This window comes from Pongo pygmaeus, chromosome 1 (genome assembly GCF_028885625.2).
Source record: "Pongo pygmaeus isolate AG05252 chromosome 1, NHGRI_mPonPyg2-v2.0_pri, whole genome shotgun sequence".
Classification (NCBI taxonomy): domain Eukaryota; kingdom Metazoa; phylum Chordata; class Mammalia; order Primates; family Hominidae; genus Pongo; species Pongo pygmaeus.
This window is the reverse complement of record NC_072373.2, coordinates 136,416,436-136,440,983: the sequence shown is the minus strand read 5'-3', so window position 1 is coordinate 136,440,983 and position 24,548 is coordinate 136,416,436. Positions and strand designations below refer to the sequence as shown.

Sequence of the window (24,548 nt, the reverse complement as noted above, 5' to 3'; positions counted from 1 at the left end):
CTGGTGTTTATTCATCCTGAATGAACACATTCCTAGAACACTTAATTACAATGTAACACAACAAGATTTAAGATGAGTGTAGTCAGTAGGCTGAACCTCTCTGTTTACCAGAAGCAGTGGGGCCCACGAGGAACAAACACCTCAGCCTTGGAGTCCACTAGTCTACCATTTAACCAACCCATGCACCAGGGTATGTCACACAATCAGGAAAGGTGAACTACACAACTGGGAGACAGTGTGCCCTCCACAGGCAACCTGGAGGCTTCTGCTCATTTGCATGTGTATATGGCCTTAGAATCCAGAGGCTTCACTCCTTGTTCTCCAGCATGAAGCTTCAGCAACATCTCAAAATCTTAGCTGGGGAGAAGAGGAAATGAAGGGATAGGGGAAAGAGAGATAGCAACAGGTTTTTTGTTGTTGTTGAGACAGGGCCTTGCTGTTGCCCAGGCTGGAGTGCAGTGGTGCAACATTGGTTCACTGCAGCGTCGACCTCCCGGGCTCAATCAATCCTTCTGACTCAGCCTCCTGAGTAGCTGAGAGTACAGTCGCACGCCACCATGCCTGGCTAATTTTTTATTTTTTATTTTTTTGTAGAGATGGGGTTTTGCTATGTTGTCCAGGCTGTTCTCAAACCCCTGGGCTCAAGCAATCCTCCCTGCTTAGCCTCCCAAAACGCTGAGATTATAGGCATGAGCCACCATGCCTGGCCAGCAACAGGCTTTAAGTCTATGAAGATTTAGCATCTACTGGACAATATTCCTTCTACTATAATAGAAACATATATTATATATATGGTTACATATGTAAGTATAATAATGTTCTATTAGATAAGGTTATTACATGGGACAGTCTAGCATTCTCATTTTACATTTTTTAGATGACAATCATGGTTCTAAGGTCTTGCCCAACTCACCAGCCTAATCTCCTCACCTTGCTCCTTACCCTCCAGCAAATTTAACTACTTGGAATTACCTGTATCAATAGGCCTGGAGTCCCCATCTTCTTCCCATTTATCCCCGGCTTCTCTGACCACATGTTCCCACCCCCACCCACACACACAACTCATACAATCAGTGATATCTCAGTGCTCCTTTCCTACGAATTATAAAACTTTGTGATGACAAACAATTACAATTCGATATACCATGTGTATTTCTGTCTATCTCCATTACTGGACTATGAGCTCACTAAGAACAGGGACCACACTGTATTCACCTTTGTACTTCCCGTGCAGTTGCTCCATGTACGTTGGTTTGAATAAATGAACGTGTGTGTGTGTGTGTTCTCTAATATGCGGAAGACCTAGACCTTCCTCCCACTGCACTCTATGAGCTCACTAAGGGAAGAAAACATTGGAAGGAGAGAGGGAACAAGAGAAAAATCTTGTTCTTGGATTGACAGGCCCCCTCATTAAGGAGATAATTTAGCCACAGGCCGGCGAATGAACTGAGATGGCCTCAGACAGAACTCCCTCAGCAACAGAACATCACTGCTGCCAGAGCAGCGCCCGGCTCCCCAGCCCCACTGAGACCAGATGTTTTCAAAGTGATACTGTGAGAGGCTGGCTGATCTTGTTGAAAATGAATCTCTTTGAACATGTTTAAAATACCAGGGAGAAACTTAATCAGGGAGATAACCAAGAGAACAGACAGAGTTTACCATAGGGCCATTTCTATCTGTTTACCAGGAAAAAGAGAAAACAAAGAGGCTTAAAATGGGACTCGCCTGGTGAGTGCAGAAATGACATTTTTGGAAAAATATCAGCCAGTGTGTGCTTAGATTAACAGGTTATTTACTGATGTTGGGAATCATATTAAGGTCCCAATAAAGAGTTACTTTTTCACTGCAGGCAGGGGAATATTGTGCATAAAGCCTTTGCTAAATTTAAAAGCAATGTAGCTAGCTTGCTTATTTGTTTGTTTGTTTGATATGGAGTCTCGCAATGTTGCCCAGCCCAGAGTGCAATGGCACGATCTTGGCTTACTGCAACCTCTGCCACCCAGGTTCAAGCGAATTCTCCTGCCTCAGTCTCCCAAGTAGCTGGGATTACAGGTGCCCACCACCATGCCTGGATAATTTTTTTTTTTTTTTGAGACAGAGTTTCACTCTTGTTGCCCAGGCTGGAGTGCAATGGCACAATCTCGGCTCACTACAACCTCCACCTCCCAGGTTCAAGTGATTCTCCTGCCTCAGCCACCCAAATAGCTGGGATTACAGGCACTCGCCACCATGCCTGGCTAATTTCTTTTTTTTTGAGATGGAGTTTCGCTCTTGTCACCCAGGCTAGAGTGCAATGGCATGATCTCAGCTCACCACAACTTCCGCCTCCCGGGTTCAAGCAATTCTCCTGCCTCAGCCTCCCAAGTAGCTGGGATTACAGGCATCCACCACCATGGCCTGCTAATTTTGTATTTTTAGTAGAGACAGTGTTTCTCCATGTTGGTCAGGTTGGTCTTGAACTCCCAACCTCAGGTGATCCACCCACCTCAGCCTCCCAAAGTGCTGGGATTACAGGCATAAGCCACCGCACCCGGCCTACAAATTTTTGTATTTTTAGTAGAGACGGGGTGGGTTTCACCATGTTGACCAGGCTGGTCTCGAACTCCTGACCTCAAGTGATCTGCCAGCCTTGGCCTCTCAAAATGCTGGGATTACAGGGGGGAGTCACCATACCCGGCCCAGTGTAGCTTTTTTTTTTTTTTTTTAAGATGAAGTTTCACTCTGTTGCCCCAGGCTGGATTACAATGGTGCAATCTCGGCTCACTGCAACCTCTGCCTTCCGCGCTCCAGAGATTCTCCTGCCTCCGCCTCCCAAGTAGCTGGGATTACAGGCATGCATCACCACACCCGGCTAAATTTTTTTGTATTTATTAGAGATGGGGTTTCACCACGTTGGTCAGGCTGGTCTCGAACTCCTGACCTCAGGTGATCCACCTGCCTCGGCCTCCCAAAGTGTTGGGATTACAGGCGTGAGCCACTGCGCCCAGCCCTAATGGAGCTTTAAACAGAGAACTATAACACTTCTAGATGTGCACTTAAATATTTTCGTTTCATCCCCTTGCAAAATAAATGAGAAGAGATTCAGTCTTCCACATCTTACAACATACCCATTGATCTTATTTGTTAAAGTATGCTTTACTAGCAGTTAGCAGGATTAAGGCTGATACTCATTTTATATTCCGCACCCAGGGTTAACACGTGACGCGAGAAATTCCTTTTCACGAATACAGAAGAATGTTAGGGATACTTCATGATTAAAGCAATAGAATTGCTTCAAAGCAGGAGAGGTCTAAACAGAAGCTCACTGCTCTGCAGTCAGGGGCAGATTCACCTTCCATTTCTAATGTCTAGAGTTAAAAACAATTCACCAGGTATGATCTGGGCAGCCATGTGTGACCAACTCCGATGGTCAGAATATTAACTTTAGTTAATGCTCCTGAAAATCACAGGAGCTTCTTTAATAGCCATAGCATGCTGCTGACTCATTCTGAGGCTGCAGTTCTGAAGATCTTGAAATATTTTTCATGTGTGGCTGTTTAGCCAAACCCCATACTTTCACTTGTAATGAATGGTTTTGGATTCTCGTGCTAGTCTTTCCTTCTCCCTCTCAAGCTGTATTCAACTGGATTTGGTTTGCTGTTTCAAAATACCAAGATCTCTTTTTTTTTAAAAAATCGCATTTCTGTTGTTCTGACATATTAACGATTCCCCTAGATTTGTCATTCATGTATGTGATCTGTATGCCAATATTATTGTCTAGATGATTTTTTTTTAACTGATGAAAACAGGGGACACAGCCTCCAGCGTGCTTCCTGTATTATCATCTAGCCTGAATCTCCCTCACCCAACGGATAGCACCAGTGACTGATTTGCATGCATACCTTCTCAACATTCTTTCAAGCTTCCAACCAAGTAACCCCAGGAAGTAAAGTTAATCTGGTATGACTGGCTCTTAGCAAAGCCCTGATAGCTACTAACCGTGACTGCTTCCTTTATCAAGTATTCAAAACTCATTGTCTTGATAATCCACTTTATAATAGAATATTTCCTGAGACTGATATCAAGCTTATCATTTTGTAGCTTTTCTCTCTCTAAATCCTTTTTTAAAAATTAAACTATGTATCCACCTGCAACCTTCCTGTAGTTCTTTGTTACTCCATTATTCCTCCAACATCACATGATTTGATGATCTCAGTCTCACACTCCCTCAGTCTTCTTGGACTTTGGGGCTTCACCTTATCTGGTGGCATTAGAGTCTCTTGTCATGGCCTCATCTACTCCAGGCCAGCAATTCTTGCTTCACACTCGTCCTACCCTTTCCAATCAGAGAAGTCATTTCTTGATGAAAAAAATGCAAGCTGAACAGAAGCTTAGCAGTTTGGTTTCTCTCACAACCCCCTCTCTTTGGTCTTATTGTTCCAAACATAACTTCTGAAAGCCCTTTTGTTACCCTTCACATTTTTCACAATCCTCTTTTCACCCTGCACTCTGTTTCTTTACAGCCCAGAGCCACCCTCTGATATGGACCTTGGTTGCATGACCCGACCTTTCCTGGGTCTGGCTCAGGGTCCAAGGTCAGGAAAGCACAGAGGAAGTGGCAGCACAGAGAAGGCAGGTCCAAAGGAAAGGGTTATCTAGAAAGCGCCACCTGCAGTCAGCAAGTCAAGGAGAAAAAGTAACATGATACCTGGAACGATATTAAGGTCAGAGGTCAGGAAAGGCAGGATTGCTTATCGAACCAGTGGAGCAATACAAAGGGCTATACCATGGATGAGAAATTAGGTCAGTTGCAAAGAAGATGGAAAACAGGTGCTGCTGAGGAGAGGTGGTTCAAATGGGCATCCTTTCTCTGAGGGCTCCTTACATGCACAAAGACCTGGCCTTTCTGTCTTTGAATCTCCAGCACCTAGCACAAAGCCTGGCACACCAATGTTCAACATACTTGTGAATGAATACATCAAAGCAGCCCTGGCTCCTCATTACCACACTGGGGCAATCCTTTAAAGGAGCAGGTTCAGACTGGAGTCAGTCTTTCATGCACATCCTTAAACAGAAGAGCTATCTGGACGGCCACACACCTCTTCCTCCTTTGGAAGTGGGGTCACAGCATTGTTTTTAATTGTCCTGAACTGTGTTTCTCTTTTTAAACTTGAGGCCATGGGATTGTGTTTATCATGTCCCTCGACCTTGGGAATCCTTTTTCTTACAGTCCAGGGTAGACTACAGACAAGAACACATTTCCCTCCCCGGCTGTCAGAGATTCTAAGGCCTGATTACTTCTAAAATGCCTGGTTCTTTCATTTCAACAGCCAGTTCCTACTTTTCTTTTTTCTTTGAGACGGAGTTTTGCTCGTTGTCCCAGGCTGGAGTGCAATGGCAGGATCTCGGCTCACTGCAAACTCTGCCTCCTGGGTTTAGGCAATTCTCCTGCCTCAGCCTCTCGAATAGCTGGGATTACAGACATGCACCACCATGCCCAGCTAATTTTGTATTTTTAATAGAGACAAGCTTTCTCCATGTTGGTCAGGCTGGTCTCGAACTCCTGACCTCAGGTGATCCGCCCACCTCGGCCTCCCAAAGTGCTGGGATTACAGGCGTGAGCCACCGCGCCTGACCCAGTTCCTACTTTTCTATGAGTCAGTGTCTATCTTATCTGAAAACATAGCAATGTCTGATGAATGTGTTCATGAAAAGAATGGCAATTCAACTCCTTTTTCAGGCAGTTTCCCTAATCATGTTAAAACAGCATCATTTAAATATCCTGCATATTACACTATGGTGAGTCTATATAGGAATCCAAGACTAATACAAAGTGGTACTGGTTGGTAAAAACTTGACCCAGTCATGGGTTAACCTGGGCTCAGCAGAATTCTAGTGACAGCATGAAGTTAAAAACCACTGTTGAAATTTTAACTTGGCAGCAGTCAGTCAAATTGAATAGGGTAAGAACAAGAAAAACCGTATCAAGGCCAGTATGTCTCTTGGCAGGGAGAGAGGATCTGGCATCAGTGAATCATCAGGTTTCAGGCTGTCTAAGCTCAAACACAGCACTTTTGATAAAAGCAGATGCTTTGTTTGGCTGCTATCTATCTGCCCTTCCTCCAATCCCACCAGTCCCATCTACCCCACCCCCACCCATTCCCTACCGGCTTCTGAAAGAGTGTGTTTGTAAAGGCTTTTTCTAACTAATCCAGAGGCAGAATAAAAATGCTATGGTTTTGAGATAATGTCCTCAAGCCTCTAAGAGGAAGGGCTTCTGCCTACCAGATAAAGGAACATACCCCCTTGACCTGTCTTCCAGGGCAGACACCCATCCTCAACGTGTCCACCTACCTAAACCTTGAAAAAGCAGTCATCACCCTTTAGGCAAAGGCAGACACTACAGTGTCCATGTACCTCCTCTGTCTACAGGGTCCCTGGGGAATGTCCAGGACTGCTGGGAAGAAACCACAGGCGCATAATTACCATGCTGCTGACACAGACCCCAGGGAGGGTGGCCCTGAAAACATGTCTGCTTTATTTAAAAAATCAAGTAGTGGATAAAATATACTTTGTTTTAGTTTAAATGGCAAGACAGTCTCCTATTAATTTTGTCTATCATCTAAAAAAAAAAAATTTTCTTTTGAACACCAACCCTATCCAGATCCTATCTATCCATATCCTATCTTATTTCTCTGCACTCGGCCTCCTCTGCTGACTCCCTGGAACAAACTGTGCTGGGATTCCTCTGAGGTCGTTCTTAGGGTTCCTTCCCTTTACTCTTTACACAGAGCTCTAGATCTCTCCTTTGATGAAGGCATCCATTTCCATGGCTTTAATTTCACTTCTGTGCAGAATCCTAACTTTATACCTTTCAGGCCAGGCCTTTTTGCAGAGCTCCAGGCTCATAATTCCAACCGCCTGTCTGTTTAACATCTCCACTTAGACATGCATGCATCTCAAACTTAGCAAACCCCAAACAGAAGTCCTGATTCTCAGCAATCTCCCATAACCCCCTTCCCTAAGAAAATGCAATCAACCAAACAAATAAAGCCTTGGTCCTCTCCCAAGCTTCCCTATCTCAGCAAATGCCCTATCCCATATACCCAGCTGCCTGAGCCATGCTTGACTATACCTCTCCCTCACCCCACCACATCCAAACCTCACCAGATATGGCAGACTGTACCTGCAAACTATATCTTGAATCCATAGACTTCTCTCCTCTACCACCACCCTAGTGCAGACCCCCATCTGCTCCCTGTACTTTTACAACCACCTCCTGCCTTCCCTCCTCATCCTCTTCTCCAACAATCCTTCTCCACAGGGAGACAAAGCAATCTTCTAAAAACTGACAGTGCCATTCCCTTGCTTAAAATCCTTTAAAGGTAGATTTCCTTTTGCCCTACAGAGAAAATCTGAACTCCTTACCCAAATCTAGACCAGTGCTAGCCAATAAAAACACGTGAGCCACACGGGTAATTTTAAATTTTCTGGTAGTCAATTTAAAAAATAGGTGAAGTTAATTTTAATCTTTTATTTAACCTACTATTTCAAAGACATTATCATTTCAACACGGTTACATAAAAATTATTACTTAAATATATTGTCTTTTTATATTAAACCTTCAAATTCCCATGCCAGAGAGGCCTTCTCTCCACCAGTCTAAGTAACTTGGGGTCCTCTGATGTTGTATCTTCCTTGTACCTCCTCATTTTGTGGTTATGTACTTAATGATGCATTTGCCTGAATGCCCCCTAAACTGAGAACTCCCTAAGGACAGGGGCTACATCTATTTCGTGCTTCACTAGGTACCTGGCATCTAGCACAATGCCTGGCATAAAACAAGCTAATAAATATGTATAGAAGAATAAACAGCAAAGACACGGATATTAAGCACAAGAACAATCAGGCAAGGGCTGGGGGCCCGTTCACTGAAGACAGGCTCTGTTTTGTGTATTAGTACAATGGTATGCTGATATTTTAGTGCACTGCGTGGTTGTTATACCTATAAACTGTGAGTGTTGGCCAAGACTCATTGCTGTAGGGCAGGCTCGATAGAGGGATTCCAGCCAGACTCCATCAACATGTGAGAAACTTTCTCCCACAGAAGCTGCCGTCATTGAACGTGATCTCAGGTTACACCAAAGGATTAGGCACCTCCCAGCTCTAGCCTTTCAGGAGGAAGGAAGGAAGGAAATCAATCAGTCTGAGCCTCCTCCATGCCAGGTTCTGTGTTAGGCACCCTCACATGAGATTGTATCTGATCCTTAGAGTCACCCTTTGAGGACATGGAGACTCAGAAGGTAAAACAACTTACCCAAGGTCACAAAGCTACCAGGTCAGGCTGCTGGAATCAGCGTCAAGGTCACTAGTGGCTTTCTTTGATAGCCACGGCTACGTCGACATCCCAGCAAAGGCCTCAGTGGCTTTGAGCCAGGTGTCCCAGCAGAGCTGAGCAGGAGAAGAAGAAACTGCTGGTGACCAGGTGGGAGCTAGGAGCAGGCATGGGACCTGCTCAACGCAGATTCCCAGTAGGGTGTACCAGGCTCAAGTGTGAAAGTCAGAGCTCTGACATTCTGTGGAGCCTTCATATGTAGTGAGCAGTTAACCTTCACAGCACTTCTTGGATGGGTTATTTACGCTCCCACTTTATGGTTTAGAACTTGCTATAGAGTTCACACATCTAATAAGTGGCAAAAACAAGGATATGAACTGAAACGTCTGGATTATCTGTCTTGTGTTTTTTCTCCTCTTCACAAAAGGAGTTATTTTATCTTCAGTGATTATACTCACAGGCAAACTGGACCTACAGACAGATCACACTGCATAAAAGCTGGGGCAACCAGGGAAAATTTCTCAGACCTCTCTAACTTGTAAATAATAGCACAATCCTTCAAACAAGGCCCTATATGCTTGTCTTTGGGGCCTCTAAGAAGAGAGCTTGAAATTCTACACCCAATCCCACAGCTAGCCTCTTGGGGACAGACTGGATAGTGACACCATTCTGAAGCATGACCTGAGGGCATATCAGCCATGTGGCTCAGGCCGGTCTGGCCACCTAGTCCAATCCCCCTGAGAACAGTCTCCTTCCAATCAACCACAGCAACTACTCCTTTAGCTTACAACTAAGACTTCTCCAGCTTGTGTATTCTAGCCAGTCTAGGCTGGCTCACAAATCCACATGTGATAAGAATATGAGTAATAATTTATAACTGCATAGCACCTCTGTTTACAAGGTGTTTTAACATATATTGAGGGGCGTGAAAAACCCAGAAGACTAAAATACCTCACCTTTCCCAAATAGCATGCTGGTGGCCTGAAAAAAACACAATTTAAAACAGGCCTGTCCTGGGGTGGGAGTGAGGAGGGGGCAGTCCAGAGGAGATGTTACGCAGCTCCACTCAACAAGGACTGCATTGTGTAATTCTCTGATCATTTTCTTGGTTGTGGCTTGCAATCTGTTAACAATTTTTTTTTTTTTTTGCCCCAGAACAGCTGAGAATGCGTAGATCCTGGCATTTAGGTTCAAATCATCCTTGTCAGTAGAGGATTTAGGACAACCATCAGACAGCTGGTAGATCTGCAGGCACTTCCCACCCTCTGGGCTTCTTCAACCCAGGAGCAGCGCAAGATGCAGGGGCTGAGCTCACCTCTGACCCAGCTGCTCCTGTCCTCAGCACACCAGAGGCCACCAGGGACCGGGACATTCACCATTCCTCGGAATGCACTAAACCATTTGCAACAGCTGCATTCAAACACCAAGGGGTATTTCAAAATGTTACTAAAACTCAACTTTAAACTTATAAAAACATCAATTCAACCCACGGACTATTACCTTCCAGAAACATTCTTCAACTTGGGCTGTTAAGCCATTGTCACTATGCTAAGTATACCTTCTATTAAATAGAATCTATTAATCTAGTAAAAGCTTTTTTTTTTTTTTTTTTTTTTTTCCCTAAGACAGAGTTCCACTCTTGTCATCCAGGCTGGAGAGTAGTGGTGTGATCTCAACTCACTAAAACCTCCACCTCCCGAGTTCGAGTGATTCTCCTGCCTCAGCCTCCCCAGTAGCTGGTATTATAGGCAAGTGCCACTATGCCCAACTAATTTTTGTATTATTAGTAGAGACAGGGTTTCACCATGTTGGCCAGGCTGGTCTCGAACTCCTGACCTCAGGTGATCCACCTGCCTCGGCCTCCCAAAGTGCTGGGAATACAGGCAATGAGCCACCGCACCCAACCCAAGATTTTTTTTTTAACTCAAAATCCAATTTTTTTCTCCAAAAAGTACACAAAAAGCTTCCAATTTGCAGACAGCAGACATGCCTGGGTATAAAAAAACTGCAGATGTTTGCGTGTGGACCTTCACATCGTACATCCTTCTGATTAACCCTGAGCTAAAGGCTGGTGTATTTGCGTGTCTGAGGGAACATCTTGCTTTGTTAAAGAGAAGGCAGTAGTTACAGAAATCAATGGTTCCGAAGAGGAATAACTAAAACCATTTTTCAGATGAGGGCATTGATACAGCCCAGAGTTAGGACTTTAAATCAATGTTTTAGAGGAAAAAGCTGCATAGATTCCAGACCTTACATCTTTGCTTCAACGTTGAAGATCTGACATCGTGACAGGGTAGGTTACTTACTGCCTGGGAAAATGTACTGCTCATTTTAACTAGGGATAATTCTGCAGACTTTCTGGCCACTGTCAGTTAAAACACTTGTGACGAGTCAGTCAGTTCCACTCATGCAAACTAATGAAACACCACATTGTCCTACCACATGCTCCCACAGCACAAGAGGCCGAAGGAATTAGGCACTCACAGCTGTTCCCAGGAATGTGTGCCTCCACGTACCCACAGGCAGGAAAAAGACCTGAATGGTATCCAAGCACTGATCTCTCAGCTATCCTAGCAACACAGACATCCCGACAACAGGAACCAGTCCCCTCTCAGCCCAAGGAAGCTTCCAGATTTGAATACAAATTCATCCTTGAGAATGAATTAACAGCATTTGCAGTGACCTGGATGAGACTGGAGACTATTATTCTAAGTGAAGTGACTCAGGAATGGAAAACCAAACATCATATGTTCTCACTGATATGTAGGAGCTAAGCTATGAGATGCAAAGGCATAAGAATGATACAATGGACTTTGGGGACTTGTGGGGAAGAGTGGGAGGGAAGCGAGGGATAAAAGACTACAAATAAGGTGCAGTGTATACTGCTTGGGTGATAGGTGCACCAAAATCTCACAAATCACCACTGAAGAACTCACTCATGTAACCAAATACCACCTGAATTCCAATAACTTATGGAAAAATATAAAAATAAATAATAATAATAAAAATTCATCCTTGAAGATAAATGAATCAAGGGGATATCAGCTGAACAATGTGAATGTCAAGAGGAAATCCTGTCTGCAGACCTCTCAGAGAAACCTGGGTCTGCCTGCAGAACAAAGGCTCCTTCTGTGACATCAAGCAGCAGGTTTAAGAGCTCCCTGGCTTCTGGCTTTGGCCTCCTTTCAAAACCACAAGTACATCCAAGGGCAGCCAAAGACAACAACAAAGCCAAGAGATACAGTCACCGAAAGAGAAGACCAACTCCCCCTTCCAGGCCTGCCTTCTGCCTGGCTCTTGGCAGGCAAGGCTCCATTCTCCCCAAAGTAGGTGTCCAAAGCGCTGAATATAAGCAGGGTACTGACCCCTGTGCAAGAAGACAGCTCAGAGGATGCCCACAGCTGGTGCCAACATTCTTGGGAGGCTATGGAACACACTGTCTGGGGAAGGCCCTATAATACTTTCTGGGTTCTAATCCTAGCTCAGTCATCCATTAAGGTATGATCTTAGGTCCCTCAACATCCCTGAACCCATTTCCTCAACTCTAAATGATGATACTGATGATGGTGATAACAATGTTCATAATGAAATCTGCTATGTCTCTCACACAGGGTTACAATGTTCAAACAAGGTAGTTTATGAACATATCCTTTAAGCTATCTGAAAACTATAAAATGTAGGAGATAACAATTAATAATATTAGGATAATTATTCATGTTATAATTATTAGGATAATAATGGAGGAATTAATAATGGAGGAAATGACACATGTATATATGAAAGCTTAATCATACAAGTTTTAAGGTCAAAGAGGAGACTTCCTCTGCTTTGTCTTGGTCCTCCGATAGGATGTATGTTCAATGAATGTTCAATTATAATAAAGGTTATTATTATTGTTTTTTGAAATGGAGTCTCGCTCTGTCACCCAAGGCAGAGTGCAGTGGTGTGATCTCAGCTCACTGCAACCTCTACCTCCCAGGTTCAAGCGATTCTCTTGCCTCAGCCTCCTAAGTAGCTGGGATTACAAGCACAGGCCAACATGCCCGGCTAATTTTTTTGTATTTTTAGTAGAGATGGGGTTTCATCACGTTGGCCAGGCTGGTCTCGAACTCCTGACCTCGTGATCTGCCCACCTCGGCTGCCCAAAGTGCTGGGATTATAGGTGTGAGCCACCAAGCCTGGCCTATAAAGGTGACTTTTTAATGATTAACAAGCTAAACATTTTTTTTTGGAAAAGAGCAAACTTGCAACAGAGTACTTCACAAGACCAAGAGGTGCTTATCTGGAGGGCCTCCCTCTGAGCAAGATAGAGGAGGCAGGAGACATCCCAGGCGACCCACTATCTTCATGCCAATACCCATCAGGCCAATACCCAACATGATAGATGCAATGTTTTCAGAGCTGACATCTGGGCAAGTCACTGTCAACTGAAATTAACCCCTGAATTCACTATGCAAAGAAAAAAAGAGGTGACTGAGCTGGAGTGAATGGTTGGTGTTTCACAGCTCCTTTCAACCTGAAGAGCTGAATGAGAAGTTCCATTTCTCTCACTGTATTTTTGCTGTGGCACCTTTGGCAAAACCTCCTTCTCTAAAGCCTTGGGTTCTCATTCAGGCTGCTTGGTCCTAGCTTTGCATATGCATAAACTTTGTTTATATCATTGCTGGTTTCAAAAAGGAATTGAGGCAGCTTATAATCTTATTAAGAATACTTAACAAAAAAAGAATATAATGTATTTTGAACTCCTCAAAATTGGGAACACCTCAGGAGATTTTTTTTAATGTGTTAGAAAAATAAATATATTAATAGTAGTACAGAGCAGGGCAGGACTTTATGACCCTTTAACAGAGAACCATGTGCCTTCTCACTCAGCACAATTTTTGAGGGATATGCATTTGTTACTTCCTGTATTCATCTTTAACAATAAGATATTTTCAGTTAAGAAAAAAAGATGTGAATTTGGATTAATATAGCTCTCAATCATAAACAAACTCTAAACCAGGAGTGCTTAAGTCTTCCACAGCCTGGACTTCAAACTCAGGACCTGCGCCCACCCTCCGATAAGATCTTTTACAGAAATATGACCTCTGTCCAAGTCAGTTTTCAAATCAAAAAGCTTTACACTCTTGGCAGCTTGACAGCTTGGACCTTGGGTGTTTACCAAGAACTTCCCCAAGATAGGAAGGGTGACTCCGTTACTACCGCCTCCCCACCCACCCGCCTAGTGTGGAGTTTCCCTTTGTAAGACTTGGCACCTAGCCAGGGCCTCAGAACTTCAAGGAGTAAGTCTATAAACTGTCTGTGTCTAGTACACGGTAGACACCTAGCTCAGGACAGTTTAAGTTAATAAATGAAAAGCGGTCCACCGTAAGCCAGCTAACAGTTGGTTCTGACTCCATATCACGCAGCCTGGCATCTGTGCTCATTTTTAGCAGGCCAGAAGTTACCTGTCTTTGCTGCTCACCTCCTGCATTCTTGCCCCTTGAGTGCCAATGATGCGATATTAACAATCCTGTGCACAGGTATGCACCTCCATGTTCACCCATTCCAGCAGCGGCTGCCTGCCAGCTTTCTGAGCTGGGACGTCACCCGCCTAGATTTTGTGGAGCGGGTCCAGGACCTTCTAACCCCCAGGATACCCCAAGGAATGTCCTAATCTGGTGGCAGAAGCAATTCAGGGCTCTCTAGTGGTTTCTATGGAGATTATCTGGGCCTCCACTTATTTTCTTCTTGTACTACTGCAATTATGGAACTGAGAATAATTCTGAACTCTTGTTCACCTAGCTTTGTACCAACACCAACACTGTTCTCCTCTCAATGTGCTACACTCCAGCCACAGGCCATTCCAGTTCCTTTTGGGGTTTTCAAACATGCCAAACTTGCTCCCACCTCCAGTTCTCTGCACTTGACTTCCCTATGCCTGCAACAGCCTGGAAGGCCCATGGTTGCTTTCTCTCATTATGCAAATCTGAGCTTAAATGTCATCTCAGAAACCTGTTCATCCTACCAAAAACGTACCACCTCCAATAAATCTCCAGCATATCACTCCATTTCCTCTACAGCATTTGGTATAATCTGCAATTGTCTTATTTATTTGTACATACTGCCTAATTCACTCACTAGAATGTAAACTCTGGGAAGACACTGCTTCAGACGCTCCACTGCTACCCTGTTAGTCCACATATTTCCACCACCCTATAAAAGGGCAAGAACAGATTGCTCAATAATTTGGCTGCTAGAATGTTTTCAATGCTGGACTAGCCCTTCATTTAAGATAATCAGAAGGACTGAGCAGAATTTTCCTGGGAAGCCCTGGGGCTTATGAAATCAACATACTCTAATATAGGTGCTCCATATATAGATATTGAACAAATAAATGAGCTAGGATCCAAGTGGCTTTGCGACAAGCTTGGACAAAAAGAGAAATAACAAAAGAAACAGTCCCATTCTTTACCAGATAGCATCACAGGCTGCTGATCTTCCCCAACAGGAAAAGGAGTGCAGTTTCCAAACTAGCTCTAACAGGCAGAAACCAATCACAGCCAGGCCCATTACAAATCCAGAGAAAAAGCATTTACAACCATAAGGCTCATTTACCCAGATCTCTGTCACAGAGCGGGAAAAATCAATTCTTGTCCTAAAATATTCTGAAGCTGACCTGCTGGTGCATCCATATAAAATTTTATTTCAGCATGCTGACAACTAAATATAAGGAGATATGGGGTCTAATTTATAGACATCCTGGCATCTCTATAGAAGTGGATGGACATAGTTCAGAATCTGATGCTGTGATAAAAAGAAAATACTTGGGCTTTCTTTAAAGGGACTTAAGAGAGGAAGCTGGATTTTAAAATACCCTCAAATGTTACATAATGTTAAGAAGTGGTTAATTTTTATTTAAGTGTTATAGTTTTTTTACATTGTGGTTATATAGTTTTTAAAATAAGAGTCCTTATCTTTGAAAGGAACATACCAAAATATTTCCAGATGAAATAATATGAAATCGGAGATTTGCTTCAAAATAATATCAGAGGAGGGAAGTAGGTGAGAGTACAGACAAAACAGGACTGGCCTTGAGCTGGTAACTGTTGGAGCCGGCTGACGGGTTCATTGGAGTTAATTAAATTATTTGCTCAACTTTGTGTGTGTTTGACGTTTTTCCTAATAAAAACTTCGGAGTCTCACTCTGTTGCCCAGGCTGGAGTGCAGTGGAGCGATCTCGGCTTACTGCAACCTCTGCCTCCCGGGTTCAAGTGATTCTCCTGCCTTAGCCTCCCGAGTAGCTGGGATTACAGGCACACACCACCATGCCCAGCTAATTTTTGTATTTTTAGTATAGACAGGGTTTCACCATGTTGGTCTGGTCTCAAACTCCTAACCTCGTGATCCACCCATCTCGGCCTCCCAAAGTGCTGGGATTACAGGTGTGAGCCACCACGCCCGGTCATAAAAACCTTTTAAAAAGCTGTTTAAGACAAATTATCTTCACTAGTGAAATTACAGAAGTTACCTGAAGGTGAAGGTTTCGCCATGCCGGTCCTGCCATGGGCTCTCCTGGATGCCATCCTGGGTCACAGGTGAGTTCTGCCATGGGGATTTGGAATGGGGGAGGGTGCCCATGTGACTGAAGTCATCACAGGACCTTATGGGAGGAGGACCTTTTTTCTTCCGTGGAAGGGTGCCATGTATAGACACATCTTGATAGGCATCTGGGCGATGCTCAGCGAGAGGGGACTTGCTGCTCAGAAGGTCCATGGACGAGGCCAGGGGGAACTGGTGATTCACCGGCATGTTTCTGGGAAGGCTTGCAAATTTTCCTGCAGCCATAATTCTCAACTCTAAGGGGGAAAGAAAAGAGTGAAGGTATAAATCTATGAGAGTCACAAGAACTGACTTCCTACTTACAAAAGGAAATGGAAATATGCCACATAAAATGGAATATTCACAGACCATTAACAGATCAACATTTAATGGCATCACTAGTGGAGTCTAATAAGAATGGGAAGTTTACTTACCTTCCTCCTGAAATGATCCTACACAGGAATTCTCCTGGGTTGGCAGCAAAACCAAGAGGGCAAACACTTTCAGAGTTGTTAGAGGCATATAAGCCATGCACAACTAGCAAAAAAAGATGATTAAGGGAGGACTCATAGTTGCAGTAATAAATGTATGAAAGAAAATATTATAAACTGTTAGATAATTAGCTCACATATTTTCACTGCCCTGTAAATGATAAGAACAGGCAGGGATTACTGAAATTCTTTAGCTGCTAGAATTGTCTTCAGTGCTAGACCAGTCCTCAGTTGTGCTACCCAGGATGATGGGACAGAATTTTTCTGGCAAAGACTCAGTGTTTATAAATAAATCAATGCACTCTAATTAGTGAACACGGGCTAGGGTCAGGGGTCAGGAGGTGGGCCATTCTGCCATACACCAGCAGGCTCAGCTGCAGAGGAAAGCCACTGGGGTGGGGGCTGCACGTACATGGCCCCCCAGAGGGGTCAGGATCTGCCTGCCACCAGCAGGGATAGGTAATGCCCATGGGTGCCTGTACAGTCAGGGAAGAATAGACAGGAGAAGGGAAGAAGAAAAGAAAAAAAATGGTGGGGGTGGGGGGCAAAGGAAGCATGGAAAGGGAAAGGAGAATGGCACATGAGGCTGTGTGCAGCAAGTAGCCCCAACACTCTCTCCTAGCTAGGACCACGAGCAGAAGCATTTACCTTGAGCAGAGTCAGTACCTCCAGCTCCAAAGCAAACTATGGTTTCGGCCTAAGACAAATTATATAATACATTTTTAAGGCCAATATACAGAGGAAAAGAAATAGGAGGCAAAAAAAAAAAAAAAAAGGCTGGCTCCTGGAGATAGAGGCTCCAGGATCTGTCTTACACTAGTCATGATATCAGACTCTGGTCTGGACAGCACTGCAGGGTGGCCAAGCCCAACACACAGCCCTTCCCATTGGCTGGTGAGGAGAGCTGCCCCTTAGTCTGTTCTCCAGCCCAGCAGCCCTCTTTTCCTCACAGACCACTCTTTCCACTGCATTACTCAGGGAAGAGCTTTGCGTGAAAATCCTCACTTAATAGCACTACTGCAGAGTCAGTTCTACAAAGGAACTGCAGACTTGGGACGTGGCCTGAAGACAACAAAGAAGAATGCAACCCTCCACAAGCTGATAGAAGTGGAGCCGAGACAATGACATTAGAGTGTGTAAAGAAAACACATGTGTTTGTATGTGTGTGTACAACAAAACACACACGTTCTACTGCTTCCACATGAGATAGGGGGAAGTACAGAAGTACTTCCTGGGGGTGAGATGGAAGGAGCATCTTTACTGAAGGTGTACAATCCTAACTCTGTCCTCGGTTCATTGTCAAACCCAGTAATTCTGGGGCTTGCCTGCTCCATGTCCAACTGGGACCACACAGAAGGTCTGCTCACAGTGGGTGCAGAACAATAGGGCAGAGTCCTGTGCAGCCCCTCCCAGCTCTGGCCAGTACCTGGCACACTGTCAGCACTTGCTCAATGCTAACCATCCTCATTAGAGAGGAAACCAAACTCCCTAGCCCCACTGCCTGAACACAAGTGATGTAAACCGACTAGGATTCTTCCACCCTACACACACACACACACACACACACACACACCCCACAGTTGTGACTTCTCGCCTGTTCAAGCTATCAGCACCTTCCTTCTTCACAGACAGGACTGGGTCATTTCAAAGAACCTCGTGGGGAGGCCTGCAGCACCCTACAGAACTTCTTCATGTGCATAGGGCCACGCTGTTGATCAAATCTATTTCCAATAGCATGCTGGGCAAAAGTCACCCTAGCACCAGTGCCTCTGGCAGCCTGTTTCCTCTCTGCTTCCGCAAGATCTATTTAGACTTCAAGATTGTCCTAAAGTGTTCTAAAATGTCCTTCAAGTTACCAACACCTCAATTTATTCTCCAATAACAAGGGATGTTAATACTTCCCCTTCTTACCTTCAATTCAACAAACATTTAAGTGCCTATTTCATACAAGACACCTGGAGAAACAAAGATGCCTAAGGCCCAATACCTGACTATGAACTCTAAGAGAGAATAATTCATAGAGACCCTTATGCTGAAAGGAACAATTAATTTTGACAAAAGGACTTGAGAAGGCTCAGAGAGGGCAACAATAGAGACAAAGCATTTTGAAAAGTTAACATGTGGGGAAAAGCCTCCTGGGAGGATGCTATAGTGGCAGATGCATAAAGGTATGGAAGTGTCCCCACAGGCTCAGGACACTCCAAGTTGTGTGCTATGGCTCAAGTGAAGCCGAGAAGCATCTCCCAGAAGCAACTTAGGTCAGGACCAGACCATGGAGTCTTAAAGGCCCTGCCAAGGTGTCTCTGGACTTGACTGTAAGTGCTAGGGAAGATCTGGAAGGGAAGGACAGAACCCAGTCTGTAGCCAAGTAGGTGACTCTGGTTGTTCTGGAGGGGAGAGAAAAAGGAGGCAGGGAGGTTACTGAGGCTGATGGTGAAACCCATGGAGGAACAATGAAGAAGTCTGACCTGGGGCAGCAGCTGGGTAAAGGGAGAGAAAGGAGAGAGTGATGAGACATCAGAGTTTGAGGCATCTGGCTGGAAGGAAGGAGCCTACAGCCACAGAAGGTGGTGTGATGCTGTAACATGCCGAGTAGTTTCAGTAGGGGACCCCTGCAGGAACCAAGCACAGCACTGGAGCTGCTGCATGTGAGGTATCAGCAATTTGGTCTAAGAGGAGGTTAGATACAGGTATGCACAATTAGAAGTGAGGGCAGATGGAGATTTTTAGGAATCATCAACATAAAGGCAATATTTAAACCAGAGAGTAGATCCCTTAACTTGTTATTATCAGATGTCATAACAGCTGTGAAAGTACCTCTTAAACTGTCAGGAATCATACAATACCCATGAATTATATCCCTGCTCTCTCTCACCATGGCTTCTTCAAGCCTATAAGGACCAAAGCAAGGAATGAGTTATACTATAAAAACGTAAACCATTGGTTCTCAACCTGGCTACACATAAGAATCCTCTGGGAAGCGTTTAAAATCCTGATGCCCAAGCCTCAGCCCAGAACAATAAAATGAGAATCTCTGTGGGTGGGACATTAGCATCAGTCTCCAGTATTGACCAGTGTGAAGCCAGGATTGGGAACCACTGGATTAGTGAGTCTTTTTGGTACACAGCAATTGAGTCATAATTGTTTACCTGCAAAACAGAATTCAATGATGATGAAGGGGTATCATTCAATCAATAGAAACATTCATTCTTCAATGCATACATTCATGGAGGGCCTCCTTTATGGCTGGCACTGTGCTAGGTGTTGGGGACAGCATTAAACAAGACAAGTTGTCTGTCCTCACGAAGCTAATAATACTCTGGAGGAAGCAGACAATAAGTAATGACCATAAGTACTGGTAATTCCCAGTTCATTTTTCTAGATAAGGGAAATAAATGTTCATTTGATATATATTCTCTGAGGGCTTATGGTGTACCAAGGCTAAGGATATAATAAATTAGACAAGGTCCTGCTCTCATGGAGGAATCCAACCTATACAAACAAGAAAATGAGGTAACATCCAAGTTGTAAGCACGCTAAGGAATATAAAACAGGATGAACTGACAAAAGATGACTGTTGGGGGTGGAGGACTACTTTACATTAGGGTGGACTGGGAAGGCCTCTCTGAAAAGGTAACAATGACAGGAGACCTGAAAAAAGGGAAGGGAAGGAACTAGTCAAAAAAAGGTCTGAAGGGGGTTCCAGGCAGGGGATCTGGCAAATGCAAAGGTCTTGCTGTAGGAACAAGTGGTTGGAATGACAGCTGATGGAGACTAAACCCAAGTTTCCAGCCTCTGGCTCCCATGTTTTCTCCACTTGGAAATGTTTCTGTCTCAATGTCCCTAGTCATTATATACTTCTTATGTACCACTTGATTTTTTAAAAATAAAATGGTATGACTCAGAACCTAGGTTTTGGATGCAGATATCTACAGGTTCAAATCTCTACTCTGCCACTGACTTACTAGCTGTATGGCCTGGGACAAGTTACTCAACCTCTCTGATGGTTTTTCATTTTAAAAAATGACTTAACAGCTATTTCATAAGATTGTTGTAAAAATTAAAAGTGATTGTGTATACAAAGTTCTTGAAATACTGCAAGCATTTAGTAAATAGCAGGTCCCCTCTAAGCAGGACAGGGGCTGCTCTTGTCTGTCTTGTCAGATAAGTCACTGTATCTCTGTTATACTGAGGGTTCACAAAGGAAGTAACTCTGAGAGTTCACAAATGAAGACTGCAACTGGGAAGGATGGGGAGGGAAACGTTTTAACCTAGAACAACAGATGCAAAGACACCAAGCCAAGTAGGACATGGACACAGACACAGACACACGTACAGGCAAACCAAGTGAGCCTACATGCAGTCTTTAGAAAAAAGCCCAGGTGAGACTCTGGCCATCTGACTTCTCTCTACTGTGCAGGAAAACAAACACAACGTCCTGACTCAGTCTAATGCCAGATTTTGAAATATTATACAAAAGTCAAAGACTCTGCATCTTGATACGAAAATCTGAGACTCATGTGAACATCAGGAACAAGAGCGAGCCTGACAAACTCTACCACATGTGCTGCCTTCCTGGGCCTGGTCAGTTGCTGGGCTTTGAAATGCTTGTGAACTGAAGCCCAGCTCACTTGCTTTACAATGATGTCTCAAAGAAACTGATGATCTTGCAAGCTGAGGCAGATATAAGCAGCCCACTTGTTTGGATTTTACTCTTTTATTTCTGAAACGGGATATTTTCAAGTTTAACTCATAATGGTTATCTGATGTGAGCTTTAAGAACTTTTCATTATATTTTAAACTCTGGAAATGTAACCGTCTCGGCCGCCCCATGACAGAGAATTTACAACTTGGATCTGTAGTTTTGTATCTTCTCTGAAGAGTCAGATGGAGAGAGGAGATGAAACAACCACACATATTCGATTGGCTTATCCACTTAAAATGAAGTTTTGCTTGGGTTTAGGAATTAAGAGTATCCCTTTACTTTTGAAGTAAACTTATGAAGTCTAGCCAAATGATTCAAGTATGAATAATTCCTCCATGGATTGTATTTCAAGCAACACAGTACAGGATTTACCTGATAAGGTTCTTAAGATTAGCATCCATTTGACAAGCAGTTCTGTCTATATGAACAGGAGATTTAGACCTTGGTTAGTCATCCTGGAAATGTCAGCCTTCTCAGCAGCAGTTTAGAGAAAGTTGGAGTTGGAGTGGTGTGGGAGGCCCTGGCTTGGCAAGGTCTTTACGTTATTATCCTCAATACCCCCTGGCACGCCCGCAGACAAGCGCTTTGCCTGTGGGCTTCCCGGTTGTTACCTGGGTAGCCCCTTCCCACTTGGACCTGTGTTGAGCTGGGCCCCACCCCCAGCACTGAGGCCTCCCCCAACCCCCAGGATCTCAACTCAGTCCCATGCAACACAAGGGAGGCTATCAGCTCCCAAACTGACCTTCCCTCGGCCAGCGTACTTTCCTTGGGGAGGTCTGTGTAGCCTTGGGAGATAAAGTCAAGGTTTAAAAGAATCTGAATGCACGGCTCTACTTTCCATCTCAGCTAACAGCTTTAAGCGAAAACAGATATGAGGTTAGGAAAATGGCTTTTCTCCTTTGCACCTTGCTTCAAGCGAGTTAACCCCAACCATGACCCGACCCGCCGCCCCACGGAACACGCCGCCGTGCCAGATGCTTCGGAGTCCGCTCAACCTCCTCCTCGACGAGTGTCTACACCTGATTACACCTTTTTAAAGCGGCGGCGCCCTCAGCGGCCGAAGTGGGTAAGGAGAGTTGGGCTGTACGATCTATCGGAACCTCCTTCCCACCGTCCCTCCCTTCCTTTGCCTTCCCTCCCCTCGCCCCACCGCGACGCAGAGGGAGCGACACAACCAACTATTCATTCTTTCTCAACAAAGGGAGAGAGGGAGATGTTGTCAACAGTTACAGGGCAGGCTCCTTCGCTTTCTTTGCAAACTTCCCAAGAGATTACCGGAGAAACTCGCCTCCTCGGAGCCTTGGGCTTCCAGCAGAGCGCTCTGGGCCCTCGCATCTCCCCGACCCCGGCCGGCTTCTGCGGAGAGGGACCTGGCGGGACAGGGCGGGGTTGCCGGCAGAGCACCTCCGGCGGGCAGGGGGTCGGGCGAGGCCAGCGCCCGGGAAGATGCCGCTCGAGTGCCACCGAGCAAGATGCCTAGCCGCCAATCGCTGAGCGCTCCCCGCCGTGGGCCACGTCTCGGGGAGTCCCAGCGTTCGGAGGGCCGGGAGAGCGCAAGCCCCAGCCCCACTTCAGTCACTCCCGCCCCCAACGCTAAATCCGCTGGCGGGGGTGGGTAGCGACCAACAAGCGCCGGCTCTACTTTCCCCAGAGCCTAACTTTCTCCAACAAACTTCCTAGCGTGTCCTCACCGGGGTGGGGGAGGCCCAGGCGCCCCGGGAGGAACAGCACCCCGAGGACGCTGGGCGCGCGGCGGAGACTCACCTCCCGGCGCGGCGCTGGGCGCTCGGGCTCTCCGGATCTCTGGACCTCCGGCTGGGGTTCAAAGGCGCCGCGCGGCCGGCCTCGCACCGCCCGCGCCGCGGCTGCTCCCGGAGCTGGGGACGCTCATGGTCCGCGGGGCGTGCCCGCCGAGAAGCCCGCGCGCGTCTAGCCGGTGCGCCCCGCAGCTCCGGCTCCGGCCCCGGCCCCGTCCCCGTCCCCGGCCCCGGCCCCGTCCCCTGCCCGGCCAGCAGCAGGCGCAGCTCTGAGTGCGCGGCGCGCACTCCGGCCCTCAACTGGTGATTTGCGGCTCCGCGGCCCCACCCCGGCGAGCCGATTCGCGCTGCCTTGCGGAACCCCCCGAGACATTTACATTCGGTGACCTAGCCAGGCCCTCCTCTGCCCGGATTTTAGAGTTTGGCTCTCTTCGTATCTCCCCAAGGAGCCAGTCCTCAAGTATAGCTCGATCACTTCCTTTCTGAAGCTCTCTCCAGAGACAGCCTCGTCGAATCCACTCCTCCTCCTTCCCCGCGTTATTTAATTACCCAACAGATCTGCTTTGCTCGTCTGCAGACACCTGGCTGGCTTTCAGTGTGAAGGGCTTTGATGAGACAAAGACCCAGGTAACCACAAATGAACCAGCCATGGGAACAGGCAAATCAATTGCACTCGCATAGACGTATTGAAAGCAAAGTGCGAGTTGGCGGTGGCACTTCAGCACTAGATGATTTGGTGGGGTGAAAAATTGGAGCCCACTGGAAAAGACAACACTATCTTATATCAAGATCCATTATAAAGTCATAGAAATAGTAGAAGGATAGACAAACTGACCAATGGAATAAAGTCCAAAAACAGATTTACAATATGTGGTCGCTTGATTTATGTCAGGTGCTGCTGTGCTGTATTGGGGGTGAGATTAGCTCTCTCTTTCCAGTAAACGATGCTGGATCAACTGAATCCCCCCATCCCCAATCAATTCCAGATGGAATTTTTCTTTTCTTTTCTTTTCTTTTTGAGACGGAGTTTCGGTCTTGTTGCCCAAGCTGTTGTGCAACGGCATGATCTTGGCTCACCGCAACCTCCGCCTCCCGGGTTCAAGCGATTATCCTGCCTCAGCTTCCCAAGTAACTGGGATTACAGGCGCACGCCACTATGCCCCGCTAATTTTTGTATTTTTAGTAGAGACGGGTTCACCATGTTGGTCAGGCTGGTCTCGAACTCCTGACCTCAGGTGATCCACCCACCTTGGCCTCCCAAAGTGCTGGGATTACAGGCGTGAGCCACCGCGCCCGGCCTCCAGATGGATTTTAAAGGTAAAAAGTAAAACAATAACACGATCCAAAGAAAATGTCCAAAAAAATCTTCATTACCTTGGGGTAGACAAAGACGATGTCTTAAACACATGTACTACTAATATAAAGAAAAAAAACTGATCATTGGACAAGATTAAAATTAAGAGCTTCTGTTCATGAAAAGACACCACTAGTGAAAATGCAAACCACAGAGTGAGAAAACATAATTACAACACATACATCCAAAAAAAGGTTTGTTTACAGATATATAAAGAACACCTATGGATCAGCAAGAATAAGGCAGAAAATCCAATTAAAAACAGGCAGAATATTTCAACTGTCCTCAAGAGAGGACAAACAGGCATTTCTCAAAAAAGCCAATAAACATATGGAAAATTTCTCAA

General features: G+C 45.4%; 1 protein-coding gene across 4 annotated transcripts in view; it reads right to left on the bottom strand.

Annotated features, from left to right (window-relative positions):
* BCAR3 (BCAR3 adaptor protein, NSP family member) overlaps positions 1 to 24,548 on the bottom strand; it is a 281,997-nt gene that overhangs the window by 98,276 nt on the left and 159,173 nt on the right. For 2 of the 4 annotated variants that reach the window (XM_054475860.2, XM_054475872.2), the window contains one exon: positions 15,825 to 16,152. In XM_054475860.2, the coding sequence (XP_054331835.1) occupies positions 15,825 to 16,141 (317 nt within the window). In that variant the 5' untranslated portion in view covers positions 16,142 to 16,152. Of the gene's footprint in view, positions 1 to 15,824; positions 16,153 to 22,366; positions 22,679 to 22,855; positions 23,339 to 24,548 lie in introns of those variants that run through there. The other 2 variants (XM_054475850.2, XM_054475892.2) reach the window with 2 other exon arrangements.